Consider the following 17,683-nt stretch of genomic DNA (forward strand, 5'->3'; position numbering starts at 1 on the left):
ACTTGTGGTTTTTCCTTTGGAGAAACCATTATTCTTTATTAATGCATAACTTTAATTTGTTAAACAACTAAATACTACTATGATTACGTAAGTTGTTATGTTGCATCCAAGTTTAAGAGGTTCAAAAGAAATAAATAATCTTTAAGAATGAGTCACGTACGTCCATTGCATGATCTCAAGTGGAATGATAGAAAGTGACTCATCTAAGACTAGAAATCCAATACCCAAAAAAGAAAAGAAAAAAGAAGAAAAAAAGGAATCCTTGATCTTCAAGGAAACGTCTTTATTTTTTTTTTTTTTTTTGTAACTTTCTTTGTTCAGAAAGCAGATTTTAAACAGTTGATATATTTTCTCAATGCTTTGTCATAATCTTATACGAGTACTATTAACTATTATGAAGTTGTAATGAAACTTCAACTCGGTTGAAAGGGAATGATCAATAGGCATGTAAACGACGCACAATTCTCTTGAACATAACATTTACAAATTTTAGGAATATTGAGGAAGGCAGCTAGATCTATTAATGGATATAACATGGACACGAGTACGAGTATGATACAACTGTGTTTATTTATCTATCTCAATCAAGCCATACATGACAAAATATATATGGTACTCCGCACTTAAACAATTGCCATCAAATTCATACATCAATGCATCTTTTTATAATCAAGGTTTGTTATCGAATTGTCACATTATGTCTTCTTATGAACAATCGTCAACAGGTTATACATGCCAAAATTAGGTCCATATATACTACGTGATTCACAGACATTAGGGTTATGCCAAGCTAAGGTAATATGCCTTGATCTCTACCACATCACAATAGCTTATTAAAACCTAACTCTAGCTATGTACAACATTATTGAAGCATAGATTATCAACCATTGTGAGTACAAATAATTATTGACTCCATTAACTAACTGCTACGAGCTTTATTAAAACTTATGGCGACATCTATGTTTATTACTGGTAGTATCCTTCAATTATACTATATCGACCACAATTATATGAACCTTTTGAGAGTAGTTATACCGTACCATATTACCATGCATAAATTTTCATTTAATCACTTGGATGTATAACAACTATATGAGCATTGAGTCATGAGATTCACCTGTAGACCTGTAGTAAATGTTGAAAAGTACTTAATAGACTAAAATTAAGCACGAAGAGCTAACAGTAAAAATAAGAAAAGTACAAGTGCAAAGAATAAAATGAGACCAAGTATAGCCTGCCATAATAGTGGGTAAAACTTGGATCAAAAGTTTGATTGGTTGGTAAAAAATGTAAAAATTTCTGTCAAGTCAAAGAGGCCCATAGGAATGACCTAATTTTTGGTACAATGACTTCATGATGAAATGCCCATGGTTTTGCAATCCTAACAATTAAAAATAATTAAAACTCTAAATCACTATTTAATTAATTGAATATTCCTTAATTATAATATCAATTGATGATGACATTAAACCAAGATTTTGCAATTACAAGTATTTCTATAATTGAAAGTTCAAATAAAATGTGTGGTATTGAGGGGGAAGAGTATTTAATGATTTAATTATATATTTAGTATTGGTCCCATTGATTTTCATTGTTACAACCATATACAAAAGTATAATAAATCTTTGTCTCAAAAAAAAAAAAAAAAAAAAAAAAAAAAGTATAATAAATCTTGATGCATGCACACAAGAATTATAAATTTCAATGTCGTGAATGGTCTTATATCCATAATGACTTGTTCTCGATCTTCATTTGAAGAACTAAAGTAAAAATATACTAGTTGAAGCTTATAGTAGTATTTCGTTATATTTATTATTGGTTATGACTTACTCTCTTCGTTCTTTTCTATCCCCAACCCATAGTCCAAATAAACCTTTATATACTAGTATAATATTTCGTAATACCAATATTTCTAAACAACATTCAGATAATATAAACTCCTTAATTAGAGTGATTTCTATTGATCAATATTTATAGGGTTACATTGAGAAACCTAATCAAATTAGATGACTATAAGATATGTAAAGATATCATAAAGATAATCTTATACAAAATATATCCTAAACCTAGAGGAGAATATTCTATAATATTCTCTATCACACCCCCGCAGTCGGAGCGGGAGAAAATCGGATGCTCAGACTAGATCTTAATCATGCATCGAATGGTAAGGATAGTATGGTAACCCATGATCAAAAGAGAAGTAGTAGACGTGTGCCGATGATGACGATGAGAAGCAACAACCAAGATCTACGTACAGTAGAGATAAGCGGATGTTAGGTCGGAGGAGAAGGAGAAGAGCCGCGCATAGACTTGGGCCAAGTTGCAGATCTAGAGAATAATAAGCTAAGGGATCAAACCTTCATCGGAGAGAAGACATTTCTCTACTACGGGAAATCACAGTTGAAGAAAAACAAATAAAATTGCTCAAGAAGCTACTAAAATCCCACCACTTAACCACACTTGATACATTTACCTCTAAAAAAATGACCCACATAAGGAGATAAATCCCACCAAAAAAAAAAACCAAAGTTGCAGCTATGCACTTGTGACAAAAAAAAAAAAAAAAAAATGTTGCTAGTGCAAAAATAAACCAACACCTCCTCTTTAAGTTGTTAAACTGTAGTTGAATAAGGCTCAAACCAAAGAATATGACCTCCGCTGGGGAAGGGGGCTCGGAGTAAGCAAGACGACAACTAATTAAGGTGGTGGAGGGCGACTTTGATGGTGGTGTTGTTGTTGCTGAGGAAGATCCTACCAAGAACGACATCGAGAAAAAGACTAACAAAAGGGTAATTCATGAGTCTGGTTCAACCAAGACTACTATAAGTCATTGGAGACGGCAATATGTTATGCAAGCTCGCAATTCACTCACAGATTAGGCTAAAGAAGGACTATGAGTGAGCAAGGTGGCGTATTAGGTGGAGAACCAAGAGGTAGATTGAGGTGGACAAATCTTTTGTGTGTGGTGGGAAGTCGGAGCACAAGAGAGGTTGCCGGGCTGGTCAACCATCGTACTCCATAATTAAATCGCGGAAGCAAAAAAAGTGCGTGTTTTGTATAATTGTTTGTGAATCCCACCGATGGGTTTAATTTTCTCCACTGGCAGGGGAAGAGAAAATTTTAGATAAACCCAAGATCTAACCTAAGCTGTGATACCATGTCAAAGGACCAGTTCAACCAAAAGCTTAAGCTTATGGTTGAGGCCCACAAATATGTTTTATACTCTATCACGCCCCCTTATACGAGAGCCCGTTTGAGCTAGAACTGTGGATGCAGCATGGACCCTCTTCATACCTAAAGCTTTATATTCCACTTGAAAGTGGGGGTGGATGAGATTCGAACCTGTGACCTTTGTGTCACGCTGGCTCTGATACCATGTTAGATAATATAAACTCCTTAATCAGAGTGATTTCTATTGATCAATATTTATAGGCTTACATTGAGAAACCTAATCATATTAGATAACTATAAGATATGTAAAGATATCATAAAGATAATCTTATACAAAATATATCCTAAACCTAGAGGAGAATATTCTATAATATTCTCTATCATACTTATTACTTCATTTTATATCAAACACATAAATAGAAAGATTAAAAAAAGAACGGTATTATTATTGAATGGAAAAAATGATTTTATCTAGCACTTGTGTTTGTATATATAAAGTTACTCATATTTACTAATTGGAATAGATTTATATTGCTATTTAAAACTGATTTTTAGTAAGTATTTTTTTTAATAAAAATCAAGAAGATAGCTTAATTAGTTATTAGGGGATTTGAAATGAAGTTCAAAAGATTAAGAAATTAAATGATGACACACCTAACGCAAAAGGAGGAAATTTCTAAAGCTAAGGGCAATAACATAGAGTTAAGATAACAAATAGGATCCAACTTTTTGATAAATATTGTATTTGGGGTCCAACTTTTTTTTTCATTGTTTTTGGGGTCTAGGTTAGAAATTCTGGTGAGTTAACCTTAGTTTAACTCACCGTTAACCTTAGATAAAAAAGTTAGACTCTTATAAAAAAGTTAGACCCCTTATCTAATAAATTTATACCCTTAATGCATTTTATTATAGAAATAACTAATAAATTTTATACAAAGATTCCAAATTAATAATAAAAGTTAGTACAAAGTGGAATACATATACCACTTTTTCTAATTAATTTGGTTCTCTAAATTACTATGAATAATTTAGACGCTTTTACAAAAATGTTTTTTTTTTTTTAATTTGACAATAACACTTTTTTTTTATGGGTGACAAAAATTATCTGATTTATTTCAAACAATAAAATAATTTTATAATACTTCGTAAGACTTAGTAATTTATAAAAATAAATATTTTTCATAAAAAAAAAATTAATATCATAATTATTTATAAAATAATTTTTAATTTTTTGCTGTATCTGAATTCTCTAAAATAAGGGTGCGATAAAAATCTCCAAAAAAAATTTCACAATAAGGTCCTATTCACATCAGCTAATTCAGTTCTGTTCAGTTCACCTCCTAATTTCCTTTTCTCATAAAATAGTCATTTCAGTTCAGTTCAGTTTAGCTCAGCTCAGTAAATGTGAACAGGCCCTAATACGATATGTCAATTATGCATATTCTTTTTTTATTTAAATTTAAGTTTAATAAATAAGATTCATATTTTATTAAATTGTTTCAAATTTTAGTTATATTAAAAGATTTTACTATTAATTTAATTCTTAGTATTATTATCAATTTTACACTTTTAATTAGTGAAAAATTGTCTTAAAAAATTGTAAAATATAACAAAATTTATTGATTCTCTTCTTATTACATATTTATTGAAATGAAACATGAATTATTATTAAAGAACAAATTAGATAATTATGTATTTTGCTTACACTGCCCAAAAAAAAAAAAAAAAAAAAAAACCTACGTTAAATTATTATCAATAATAAAAAGTATCATATAGGAAATGATATCAGTATAATTAAAAAAAAATACTAGAAGGGTCCAAGTTTTCCAATTATTCTAATTGGTTGTTTTATTTTTTTGAAAAAAAAAAAAGAAAAGAAAGAATTTTTTTTTTATTGGTTAACTAGAAGGGTCCAAGTTTTTTAACTAAGGGTCTAACTTTTTTACACACAATTAATTAAATCTCATCGGAAAAACTATTATAAACCCCAAACACTAAGTAGAAAAAAGTTAAGACCCCAAATACAATATTTTCCAAAAAGTTGGACCCCAACTATGATCTTAACTCCAATAACATATGCTAACAAACTCTTTAACATCACCTTTAAAAAGGTTTTAGAAGTTCTACGAGTTAATTTAACTATTTCGCCGTTCCATTAGTGTACATAAATAGTTGTCCATTATCACACTATATTTAGCAATAACTTCTTTAAAAAAATCTGAAAGTCAAATCTAAGAAATTAACATTTTGTTCATAAATACGTACAAAAAATGAATACCTTAAAGAGGAAGAATAAGAAAATGGAACATATGAAAAAATGAAAACAAATTGATAGCATAAAAAAAGGAAGACAATTCAAAAATATATGAAGAAACATGTATAATGTATATGCATGAAAGTATGAAACAGCTCAAACACGTATATTATGGAAAATTAAATGGCTAGATATTCAACTATATGAAATGAGTTGTTATCCAATAATAACCATCGAGACAACTCAGGTACCAATTAATTACTTAAGATTGGAAATAAATGAGGATAAAACAAAAGTTTATGAAATCCTTACTAGTTTAATCCATTCGATCAAAATATTGTATGATCACACCAATTATAATCTATTAATCTCATTTTCCTATAAATTTAGTAGATTTTGAAAGGATATAATAAAATACAATATAGAAATTACACAAATTAGGAATAAATCAAAGAGAAGTTGAAAGCATTTTTATTTTTTTTTTCAAATAAACTTAAGTAAGACATGAGTCACACCCAACATAATCCTACATACGTAAACTGCTGGTGGTCTACAGTGATTAGGATATTTAAGAAAAATATAAAAATTACGCAATATTTAGGTATATTGATTAATGAAACTTCACTAACACAAAGGTACAAAACACATTTAACCCTATATTGAATACTTGAATGTACTTACAAACCGTACTCGAACTAATCGAATGTAAAGCTGGTGAATATATCGAACAAGAATAATCATTCAACCACCAGATAATCTCAGCCATACAAGTTTTAAGGGAGCCTTACTCCTGCAATAACAAAGACGGTATCTTGTACAAACGGATCAAGATATTGTTTGGTCCACTCCTTAAAAAAACATCAATAATCACATTCAACCATTAATTCCCATCACCTAAAGATGAAGAGAATGGCCCAGAAAGTAAATAGATTATTAAGGTGATGGACCAATATCTCACATTTCTTCCCCAAACAGTTAGCTGTTAAGTCTGTAATCAACTTGTAAAGCATGTAATCAACAAAATCTAACATAAATTTTAAAATACGAATCACTAGATTATCAATATATACTTCATGCTCCTGATGGCTACAAACAAGCACATATACTTTACAGTTATTGGAAGCAAGAATCATATGCTATATGCCTATATTATATGAGCGAAGATAAGGAAAGGAAAAAAAAAACAATGGAACAACAGTAAAAGAAAGACAGATATTGTTCATCTGAAAGATTATTATTTTCCTACATGTTTGTTTTCATCAGATTTATATTCCAAAGATCAGATATTAAGGACAGAAGAGTATGACAGCAGTCGAGTTGCAACTTATCGGTTCAACAATAAGAAGTGCCAAACCAGTATGACTCTGCATCTCACTATGGATATGGGACTTGTTATAATTCTACTTTGTCTAAGATAGCGAGCTCGAGTAACATAGCTTATAACTGACAAAAGGAGCAAGAGAATCAAAGAATCAGAAAATCCATCATAAAGATTTCATTGAATTGGATACCCATGTCTTTTTGTGTATCCTATGTGACTAAATAAAAGGAGAAATAGATATCTAGCATCAATTCGATCCTAATTATCTTTTAAACTAGGAAGGGTATCTTAGGCGGTCTAATTACTACCAAAGCAGCCCACTAAACAAGCAAAAATCCTTAAACAAATGCATTAAGATAGTATATAACTGATATGATGGATGGGAAAGCAGAAGTGGAATTCAACCCAATTATGTAAAGCTCCTAACCTCTGTTTGTCTTTCTACTGTCAAAAGAATAAAATCTAGGAGCCACAGTAATACATACAAGTATGATTGCAGTAATGATATGAATATAAACAAATTATTGACATTAAAGTGCAATTATTCTAACAAAACCAATGAGCAACACTAACCAAGTATAACCACATAAGAGGGAATAATATCAGTACAAGAAAAAAGCAACTTCGAAACAGGATGATAATTTAATAGGTAAAGGAGACTACATACTCCTTTCGTCCCAGAACTAAGTTGACATACTACTTTTGGTAAGTTATTCTCTCTCTTCTTGCCTACACCCACACACACTTTTTTAGTTTTTTCTCTCATACTCCTTGTCACTATTTAATCTCCGGGTCGTCAAGCAATGTTACCTTAGCTCTGGGATGGAGGAAATGATCAACATGATTACTTTTTTTGCAAGTACACAGTCAATTTAAGCAACACAAGCACCAAGTCTAGATAGAGGGGATAATCAGTTGCAGTCAAGTTGTAACACCAAACAAACGAAATTTACCTTACCTCCGGGGGAAGATGAGTTGCATGAACTTTGACAGTCTATGAAGAACCCTTTATACTTTTATAGGTGTACACACCATAATGACTATTCACAAGCAAGCAAAGAACCGAATACAGCAGCATTCAACATCTGAATTCTAGTGAGAGCAAGCATCTTCCTCAAAGTTATCATCTTTAGAAAACAAAGTATCCAGACAATAACAGAATTAAGATCTGAGTAACACATCTAAATACTCGTAGGAAGTAATACTGGCTGACTATTCAACCTGCAACTGCATTGCAGAACATCTGTCTGCCAGCAAATCTTGATTGATGAAATGGCGAGCTTGGCACTCATCATCAACAAACTCACCACAGTTATTTAAACACAATGCAACATTATTTTGTTGGCATGTTTGTCCTGCAATGAGTCATTCAAGAATCCTCAAAGCTATTAGCTTTATGTCTCCACTCACGTCGAAATCCAATAGGGTCAATACACTCAAAACTCAGTCAATAGGATACCATCTTTGAGAGAAAAATCAATACGAGCACCAATGAGATTACCGTCAGCCAATCAGGCACGGTTGCAAGAATCAAGAGAGTTCGGATTTGTAGAGAAACAAATGTGATAATAACACCCCATTACGGCCATGAGCTCAAAACAACATAGAGATGAAACTATATAAGGACTTGTAGCATTAGAACATTACTGAAGCATAAAACCCAAGGACTGAGACATTACGGATATGAAAAGTTTGGCACTCAAAAATTCAATATTAAGTTTAAGCAAGCCAAACAAATGAAGGAAAAAAAATTAATCTATCAATCAGAGGTTCTAACTTATGAAGATAATAACAAAAATGCTACATTTGTGTAACATAAGCATCATAAGCACATGTTATTCTGAAATCATCAACAGCCATCATATACTCTTGCTTTAGTACCCGAGCACCAATATTCGGCCCTGGATTATGCATTTGAAAAGGGGTGTAATCTACCCTGTCTTTACCTTGCTCTATAGGACACCCAGGTGATGATCTCAAGCTAGTGACATTTCTGACTTGCCTGGAAAACTGGAACGCTCATAATATATCTGCTTAAATCACGTTGCCTCAACTTGGACACCTGTTTCAGAAGACACAACTGCATTATCATCTTTCTTCTCCTCTCCTCCAGCTGCATCTCCATTGGAGCAATGATTGCTTGTAACTGTAGAAATGTCAGCTTCTGAAGCTCCTGCTAACTTAAAACGTTCAACAGCAGCATCGAGATTCTTTTTCCAATTGGCAACTTCCAATCTAAATTCAATTTGAGAGCGCTCAAATAGCATATTACCCCAGAAGAGATGAATTTGTGATCTCATTACAACTGCTTGCTCAGCCAATTCCTCAGGAGTAGGCTCACTAGGAATCTTACCTGAGGATTCGCCATCATTTCCTGATTTCTTTCTCCTTTTTAGCAACTCCTCCACCTTACTTGAATTTGGGTCTTTCAGTTCATTGGCTCTCTGCTCCTCTAACTTTTCCCACATTTCAGTAGCAGCTTTCATCTTCTCCTCTGCACTGTCAAAGAGTTCGAATGTCTCTGTTGAGTCCCAGCTTGAAAGATCCTCTTTCTTTGCCAGAGCATAAGACCAGTGAAGCTTTGCCATCTCAAATTGCTGCTGCCCCATAGCAAGTAACCCTTCATAAAAGTCTGGCTTGATCGAAAGTGCCTCCTCATACTTCTTCTTGGCTAAGGAGTACTTTTCCTTAACCCAGTGGTATGCTTTCTGCAGCTGTGCCGCCTTAACCTCCTGAGATGCATTCTCATCCACCGGGATCTTTTTCCTTGCAGCACACATATGAACATTTCCCCAGTTGAAGAAAGCCAATGCAGCAACCTCCTGAAACTTTAGAGCAGCCTTATCAAAGAGAAGTTGTGCCTCTTCACTTGTGACTGTCTCTTCAAGAGCCTCAGAACACAGTTCCATTCCAATCTCGTGCAGATCAACATGAGCATCAGGATCAATACCAACATTGTTTCGGAAAAGCTGAGCAAACTCAAACAACCAATCATCCATCTCCACCTCCTTACATTCTCCTTCTTCAACCTCTGGCTTTCCTTTATGGATTTCTATTGATGTCTTGTCATCTGTCTTGTCTGCCTCAGTCCCGATGGAATCCACTCCACAATCACCAATCGAAGAGTGAGAGCCATCATCTCCCTTGATTTCCTCGCTGTCCATAGGCTTCTCCTCTTCTTCTTCTTCTTCTTCTTCTACTACTGGTGGTTCTTGTTCAGGGTTCACTTCAACAATATGCAATCTTAACATTCCAAATGACTCTAACTTGTCACTTTCTGGATCTTTAGGCACAAGGTTGTCCACATAAGCTTCAGCCAACTTTAGCTCACTGGTACATGTTATAGTCACCAAATCACCATCGGAATCTTTGTACTTGATCAAAACAGATTTTGATGATGGAAATCGTTGCCCCACAATCTCCCTTAAAACTCTGAAGCTGCAATTCAGCGGCATTTGGGCTAGTCTTATATCATGATCATACACAAGCTTCAATTGCCTCCATTGAATGGCGGCCACTTGAGATGGCCGAGGAGCAGACATAGAAGTGGATGGTGCAGGTGCGTGCTCCTTTGAACTGCCCTTCAATTGCTTATCATTGGACTTAAAAGAACCAGTTGCAGGTTTCAAAACAACCTTTGGCATTTGTGTTTTGACATCAGGACCATTTTCTGTTGCTCCAATTTGTGGCTTTTCATTCTTGTTACTCGATGCACCATTGGTTCCCCCACCAACCCCTGCACCCTTCTTAGGTGGAGCCCTAGCAGGCAAACATGGGCCAAGGCCAGCAATAGGTGCACCTCTAACAGCAGAAGCCCCAAGAGCAGCAGGCGATGGGCGGCTCTGGAGATCCTGTTGAGCCTCCTGACGAGACCCAAGAGCCGTCCGAAGCCTACGGGCAATATCTAAAGCATCCCCATGATTAGGATCAGAACCCAAAAGAATTTGCACATCCGCCATAGCCATTTCATACTTCCCCACAGCCTCATAAGCCCGAGCCCTTCGCAGAAGAGCCCGAACAAACCGAGGTTGAACCTGAAGGGCCATAGTGCACTCAGATATGACACTGTCATAATCAATTGGTCTCATTTGCATCAAACAAGCAGCCCTATTGCTATGAAACACGGCCCTATCAGGGTGAGTTTTGGGGATTAGCTTAATAGCACTATCATATTGCTCAAGGGCACCCACATAATCTTTGGCCTGAAATCTCTTATTTCCTTCCTCTTTTAGCTCATGAGCTCTTTTCAGAAACACAGCTGAATCCAAATCTATGTTACCATTACTAGCAATGTTTGCATTGTTAGGAGCAGCATCACTAGCTACACCTTGGTTTCCTGCCCCCTTCTTTCTCCTACCCCCAGACTTCCCCATACAATTTCAAAATTATCCCAGAATTATACAAAAAAAACACTGAATTTCTGACAATTTTATCAAAAAGATTCAATCTTTACAATTATTTGAGCAATTGGGTGTTCTAAATTATGAATTTCGATACAAAAATAGATAATATTAAAGAGAAATAAAGACAACCCACTTACAAATAATGAAAGTTCTGACCTTTGATGATAGATTGGTGTTATCTGATAGCCCAGAAACGCCTTTGAGATAACCCAGAAAAATGGTGGAGATAGATTTGATGGAAATGATAAACACCCCTCGGATGAATGTTCTAGAAAGGGTGGGAGAGGTGTAAGATGGGGTTTATGGAAGAGTTTTCAGAAGAAAGAGAAAAGTGAAACCCTAAAAAAAAAAAAGGTAAAAATTGGGTTCAAGACCAAGTCATGAAGCTCAATCTCTTCTTTTTGCCCATTCCAAAAATGTATTTATCCTTTTTCCCTATTTCTTTTTTGGTACTAAAATATTTATTTTTTATATTCCATCCCCCACCTACTTTGGATTGAGTTGTCGATTAATCTCATTCACAATCTCTAATTTCATTAAGATTTTTGCTCTAAAATATTAAGATGATCTATGATTATATTGAAAATTAATTTTTCTCCCAAAAATAGAATACACCTATGAATGACGATGGGTTAGTCATTTAAGCCACAATGTTTAGATTCATGACGAATTTATATCTTGATTACTATTGACAGATCATTAATTCGATATAGTTTTGTTATACAAAATTACTTCATATAACTGTTGCAATGAACTTGACATCTTTTTACACTTTGACATCACAACTCTGAAATTGTCAATGAAAAGATAATGTGTTAATACTAAGGTCATAAATCTCATTACGTCAATGTTATGGTGGAATTCGAGGCTCTCATAACCATCGTTTTATTTGTTGCATAAAATTAGCTAGACCTTTTTCCTTTTCAAAAAGTAGTCTAATTGTCAATAATTGCATTATTAGTTTAGATTTTAGAAGACTTGTCCTTTTGATTAATCCATATAATAATAAATATACAGAGTACAAGAGAGAAAATAGAATTAAGAGCCAACAAGTTGCATTATTGGCTTTAAGTAAGAATTTGTATCACATACTAGTATTAGGCCCCGTTCTTTAGAGCTGCTCTACTGAAATCTGCTCTACTCTGCTCTGCTTAAAAATAATACTTAATATTGAATTATTATATAATAATTAATATTTAATAATAATAAATAAATTATATTTAATAATAATAATTAATATTGAATTATTATAATAATAATTAATATTTAATAATAATAAATAATTAATATTTAATAATAATAATAATATTAAAAATTAATATTTAATAATAATAATAATAAATAATTAATATTTAATAATAATAATAATATTATTAAAAATTAATATTTAATAATAATAAATAATTAATATTTAATAATTATAATAATAATTAATATTGAATTATAATAATAATTAATATTTAATAATAAATAAATAATATTTAATAATTATAATAATAATAGTAATAATAACAATGATAATAATAGTAATAATAATAAATACTTATTATTAATAATATTAATTATAATAATATTAATTATAATAATAATAATAATTGATTTTTTATAATAAAAATTAATATTTAAAGATAATAACTAATATTTACAGATAATACTAATTATTAATTTTTAATAATAATAATAAAAATAATAATTATTAATATTTAATAATAATAATTAAATAATATTTAATAATAATTAAATAATATTTAATAATAATAATTAATATTTATAATAATAAATAATCAATATTTAATAATAATAATAATTATAATAATAACTAATATTTAATAATAATATTTAATGATTAAAATTAGTAGTTTGCTCTGCTTGGCTCGGCTCAACTTTGCTTTAATCTGCTCTGCTGATAGCTGCTCTGCCTAAAAGCTCAAAAGAACAGGGCCTTAGGGATTTAAGGGTGTATAGTAAACAAAAATAAATGCTCACAAGTCATTGATGATAGGTGAAATCACAATACAAGGGTTGCTAAATTTTGAAAAAGGAATTAAATAAAAGTTAAATCAGTAGCATTAGTTTAACTCAAGATTTGTATAAGATATGTGTATTGGCTTGTATCACGTATGGGTAATAAGAAGCCATTAAGAATAGGTGACAACTGTGATATTTTCTTATAAATAAGAAAATGTCTAATCACAATGTGAAGGTCGTTAAGTCTCAAAATCTATTATGAAGAACCATCTTCTTAATACGGAGTACTCTGTACTTTGTAATGCATAGAACTAATATATTTTTTAATATATATTTTTTAATTTTTTTTTAAAAAAAAAATTCAAGGAATGATGAGGGCATAATAGTAAATAACGCAACACAAACTAGGGTTACAAAACTTAGTAACCGCCTTCCTATAAAACCTGACTTTCAATTTGTATTGTTCCATCTTCACTCATTTTAGCTTCATCGTTTTCATTTTATTAGCAGTAGCATTTCGAATCTCAATCTTCCTTTAATTTAGTTAAAGTTTATTCTAAGTTATGTCAATTTTAATTCCATAAATTTTGGAATTAAGCCTCAATTCGTATAATCAGAGGAAAGATAAATTATAATTATCTTTCATCAATCGAAAAAGAAGGCAAAAATGAAGACGAGCTATCGTTTCAGTCGTCATCTTGTACATTTTTTTATCTATTGACGATTCGATTGTTGACTCGCCTACATATTTAATCTGTTTTCTAGGGTTTATGATTTTTTTTTTTTTTTTTTTTTTTTTTTTTTTTTTTTTTTTATGAAGTTGATGTTAAATTAATGTTAATTAGAGCGCATATGATGGTTCATATAATGCAGAAATTTGACACGAATGGAAAATTTGAATCTTTTCCTTGTGGACAACTTTATTTTGCTGATGCGTTTTTAAGTTATAAGTTTTCGATTTTAAAACTGTTTGTGATTTGATTTGAAATTATTTTGATGAGAATTTTTTCGAAAGATTTGTTGATAAAATTTGTATGATATGTTAGTTATGCTTATATATAAATGGGTTTCTCGAATGATTATTTTTATCCCGACAGATTTGGGGACTGTATTGTTAACTGATTGATCTCGAACTGTATCGGAAATTGATTGTGCTTGAACTACTGATTGAGCTCGAACTGAAAGCTGATCGAACTCAAAACTGTAACGGACACTGATTGAGTTCGAATTACTGATTGAGCTCAAACTGTATCGGAAATAAATTCACCTAAAACTAATGCATATCAACAATTGACTGAATCCGATCTATGGACAAATGTGGATTTATGGAGTTCTTGGAATAATTTGGAAGATTTACAACTATTAAGGATACTTTCAATTGTGCAAAAAAATGTGCATAATTTGATCTTTGTTACTGTCAGAGAGGATACTGCATTACTGCATCACACAAACAATAAAAAAAAAGACTAAACCTGTATCCGGAACGTTATATGGAATTTGTACAGTGACTAGCAGCTGAATGCAACCCTGATATAAGAATGCTGGAGGGATTTGTTATTTACTCTTTGAGCATGAAAATTGCATTGGAGTGTTTTTCAAGCTCGAAATGTCGAATGTCTCCACAAATCTCTGATCGGATATCCTAGATTTCACTCCGGCAAACCTCTGGTACTCGTCAAAGATTGAGGATAGGCACCATTTCTGCAGCTTCCTTAAGCATCCCACAAGACATCCTGTTCGGTGCTGCATACATAACATAGATGGTTTACCTGACTGCTACTGCTTGAAACAATGCGACTGCTATAATATAAAAGCAAGAAACACAGATGAAAATCATACCTTACCACGCTTGCAGTGTATAAGAACAGGCTGGTTTTTTGCATCTGCGTGACACAGGGGAGGAGAAAAGGGTGTAGGACAAGTGAAACTGAAACTGTAATCTGAATGTAAATTTATGGTTTAACATACCTAGAGCAGTTTTCAGAGCTTCACGTACCCTATCTTCAGGAATATTAACAAATGGTTCCTGCATTAATTGTACACAAGATTGAGGGTAAAAAAGATTTACTACATTGATGCCAATCTTCGAGTTCAAACTTTGATGATTACATGTTAGCTAATGCCAACCCATTATGTATATTGTATACACGCTAACAAGTGTAATCAAAGAGTAGTGGTGCATAAAATTGATTAATTAGCTTGCATAAGAGTTGCCCTGATGTCAAATGAGTCTACACTATCAACAGTATCAAAGTTCAAACATAGAGATATCGGAGAATAAAATGAAACAGAGCAAAGACAATATATGCCATGTCTAGAATCAACTTACATAGTCTCTACTCTTAAGGAAAGCAGCAGTCTCTAGTTGGGCTATCAAGAAGACTAACACGAGCTATATCTAACAAACAAAACTCACAAATCATGTTTATATATCTAGTGATTTTAAAAGCTAGCTCTAAGCCTCCAACAAGGTGAAAACCTTCAAATCCTGAAAACACTCAATTTGCCAAACATCAACTTCATAGTACCCCTATGAAGTTCAGGGCACCAACAACCCTTTTATTTCCCTGCAATCCAAAACAAGGTTGCTCATGGCACATGAGAATATGGACAGAATGATAACGTAGCTTGTACAATGCAAATAGTGGTTCCAAACCCTCATTTATCATTTCCTCTTAACACATTTTCAGCAGTTTAGTTTGAAAAATTTAGGTGCTCAGTTAACAATATCATCCGAGCAGATAAGAAGAATGATAGATTTCATGCCAGTTAGCAGTGAGCTTAAACATGAATTGAGTTTGAATAACGTTCTCAAAGTAACTTGACAATCACAGTTACCTACTACTCCATTCTATAACACAGAAAACAGCAGCAACAACCATCGCCTCGTGCAGAATCCAATTTCAACAAGTTATCAATTAAAGAGTCCAACTTTATGAAATTCCAAAAGAACATATTTTTACGCCTTCAAAAAGCCGGTTGGTGTACTTGCCATATATCTCATGCAAGTTTAATTCAATAAAAAAAAAAATTCTCCTACAAATTTCTACAATTGTTGCTAAATAATCTTCTTTAGTCTTTATTCTTAATTCCTTATTCTTAAATCTTGATTCTTCTTTTCCACAATAAGCAACTTAATCATTTTTCAGTGAATAGAAACCAAATCCAAGTCAATTCATCCACAAATTCACGATAAGAAGTCCCAAAACCACCAACAAGTGTTTGTATCAACCAAAAGAATCCTTCCTCCTATTAGATTCTAATCCGGCTTAAAGGCTCTAAATAATCAGGTATATTATAAAAAATTTAAAAAGGTGACAAAAATAACTTTAATGAATTTACTTTAATTATATCCATATTAAATTTATATATTTTGCTCACAATGTCACTCCATATTACATTGACTATATGCTTAACATTCATTTGACCAATTCAAATTCAAAGCCTTAAAATAATGATCAAACTTTCCAAAAATCAAACCTTGCTCATCTCAATGCCAAATTGAAAGAGATGAATCCCATTTTCTTTCAAGAACTCCGCGATTGCCTCCGGATATGGCTCTGGACACAAACATCTACAAAATCACATCATTAAAAAATAAAAAAAATAAAAAAATTGAATCAATATTTTTAAAATATAATGTAAAAATCAGTAAAAAAAAAAAAAAAAATTTTAAATTAAAAATTGAGGTGAAAAAAAGAGAGGAGAGAGAATTACATGACTGATCGGAGGCCTAGGGTTTGCAAAAACTGTAAATTAGAAGTGTCGGGAAATCCAGACCTGAAAATGCCATTATCAACCATTGCAAAATTCAATGGCGGAACGTACGACAGCTCTTCGCTGTCGCTGACGCCGCCATTAACGCCGCCGATTGTCGAGAAGAAGGAGAGATACCCGTCGTCTTCTGTAGTTGAACTGTCGTTTTTCATGATTTTCGCGCCAAAAATCGGGAAACAAAAATCGTTGGATTTTTTTATATTATTATAAAAATATAAAATTTAATTTAGTTATTGTTGTTACGATATTTGTTGTTTTTATGGGATTTTTTAATACTGGGAATTTTATGCGGAAGTTGGAGAGGTGGAAGACAAAGAGAATCAGGGAATCATGGAGGATATTTGATGATCTCTACTTTTTATTATGGTTGGATGTATGAAGTGTATTGTGTTGATATTAAAAAACAAGTGTATGTGGAGTCCTGGAGAGCAAGCAATATCAACCAGAATAGTCGAGTAGTCAACTATGTAACCATGTAGGCCGTGTTTGAAACGTGTTCAGAAATAGTTGTGTTGATCTATTATAAATGAAGCTCATGCATGACCCTCGACCCATATTAATGTGTCATGGCCCGACATAATAAATTTAATAGTTTAAGAAACTGAATAAACATAATCAGGTTGATAATATTTTAAATTTGCTTTTCAAAATATTCATATAAATTAATTTCACCTAAAATAAGTAAGTCAAGCAAGAAATGAGCTAAATCAAGCAAAAGTTCAACAAAATTAAGCTAATTACAGCAAAAATAAGTTATATTCTTGTTCTCTTCAGTTTGCGAGTCTGATT

General features: G+C 32.3%; 2 protein-coding genes and 1 non-coding gene across 3 annotated transcripts; 1 reads left to right on the forward strand and 2 right to left on the reverse strand.

Moving 5' to 3' along the window:
* Positions 1-8,483: 8,483 nt before the first annotated feature.
* Positions 8,484-11,627, reverse strand: LOC145577566 (protein CLMP1-like). Its single transcript, XM_081635057.1, has one exon. It carries the CDS (start codon positions 11,117-11,119, stop codon positions 8,786-8,788), a length of 2,334 nt encoding a protein of 777 aa, XP_081491183.1. The 5' UTR covers positions 11,120-11,627; the 3' UTR covers positions 8,484-8,785.
* Positions 11,628-13,726: 2,099 nt separating this feature from the next.
* On the forward strand, positions 13,727-13,864 carry LOC145580532 (small nucleolar RNA snoR111). The gene has a single exon (XR_014099554.1). It is a non-coding gene; the product is annotated as a small nucleolar RNA snoR111 (small nucleolar RNA).
* A 596-nt stretch (positions 13,865-14,460) lies between these two features.
* LOC145577569 (inositol diphosphatase DSP1-like) lies at positions 14,461-17,624 on the reverse strand. Its single transcript, XM_081635062.1, has 5 exons — positions 16,835-17,624; positions 16,598-16,691; positions 15,086-15,143; positions 14,957-15,000; positions 14,461-14,860 (listed from the first exon to the last, which is right to left on the reverse strand). Exons 1-5 carry the CDS (start codon positions 17,044-17,046, stop codon positions 14,672-14,674), a joined length of 597 nt encoding a protein of 198 aa, XP_081491188.1. The 5' UTR covers positions 17,047-17,624; the 3' UTR covers positions 14,461-14,671.
* Positions 17,625-17,683: the final 59 nt, after the last annotated feature.

Source organism: Chenopodium album, chromosome 14 (genome assembly GCF_948465745.1).
Source record: "Chenopodium album chromosome 14, dcCheAlbu1.1, whole genome shotgun sequence".
In the NCBI taxonomy this organism is placed as follows: domain Eukaryota; kingdom Viridiplantae; phylum Streptophyta; class Magnoliopsida; order Caryophyllales; family Amaranthaceae; genus Chenopodium; species Chenopodium album.

Excerpts from the sequence above, each read along its gene's own strand:
- LOC145577569 (XM_081635062.1), bottom strand. The coding sequence starts at position 17,046 with ATGAAAAACGACAGTTCAACTACAGAAGACGACGGGTATCTCTCCTTC. Across the intron at positions 16,692-16,834 it reads CTAGGCCTCCGATCAGTCAT|ATGTTTGTGTCCAGAGCCAT; the intron begins GTAATTCTCTCT and ends GTGATTTTGTAG. Across the intron at positions 15,001-15,085 it reads AGCTCTGAAAACTGCTCTAG|ATGCAAAAAACCAGCCTGTT; the intron begins GTATGTTAAACC and ends TGTGTCACGCAG.
- LOC145577566 (XM_081635057.1), bottom strand. The coding sequence starts at position 11,119 with ATGGGGAAGTCTGGGGGTAGGAGAAAGAAGGGGGCAGGAAACCAAGGT.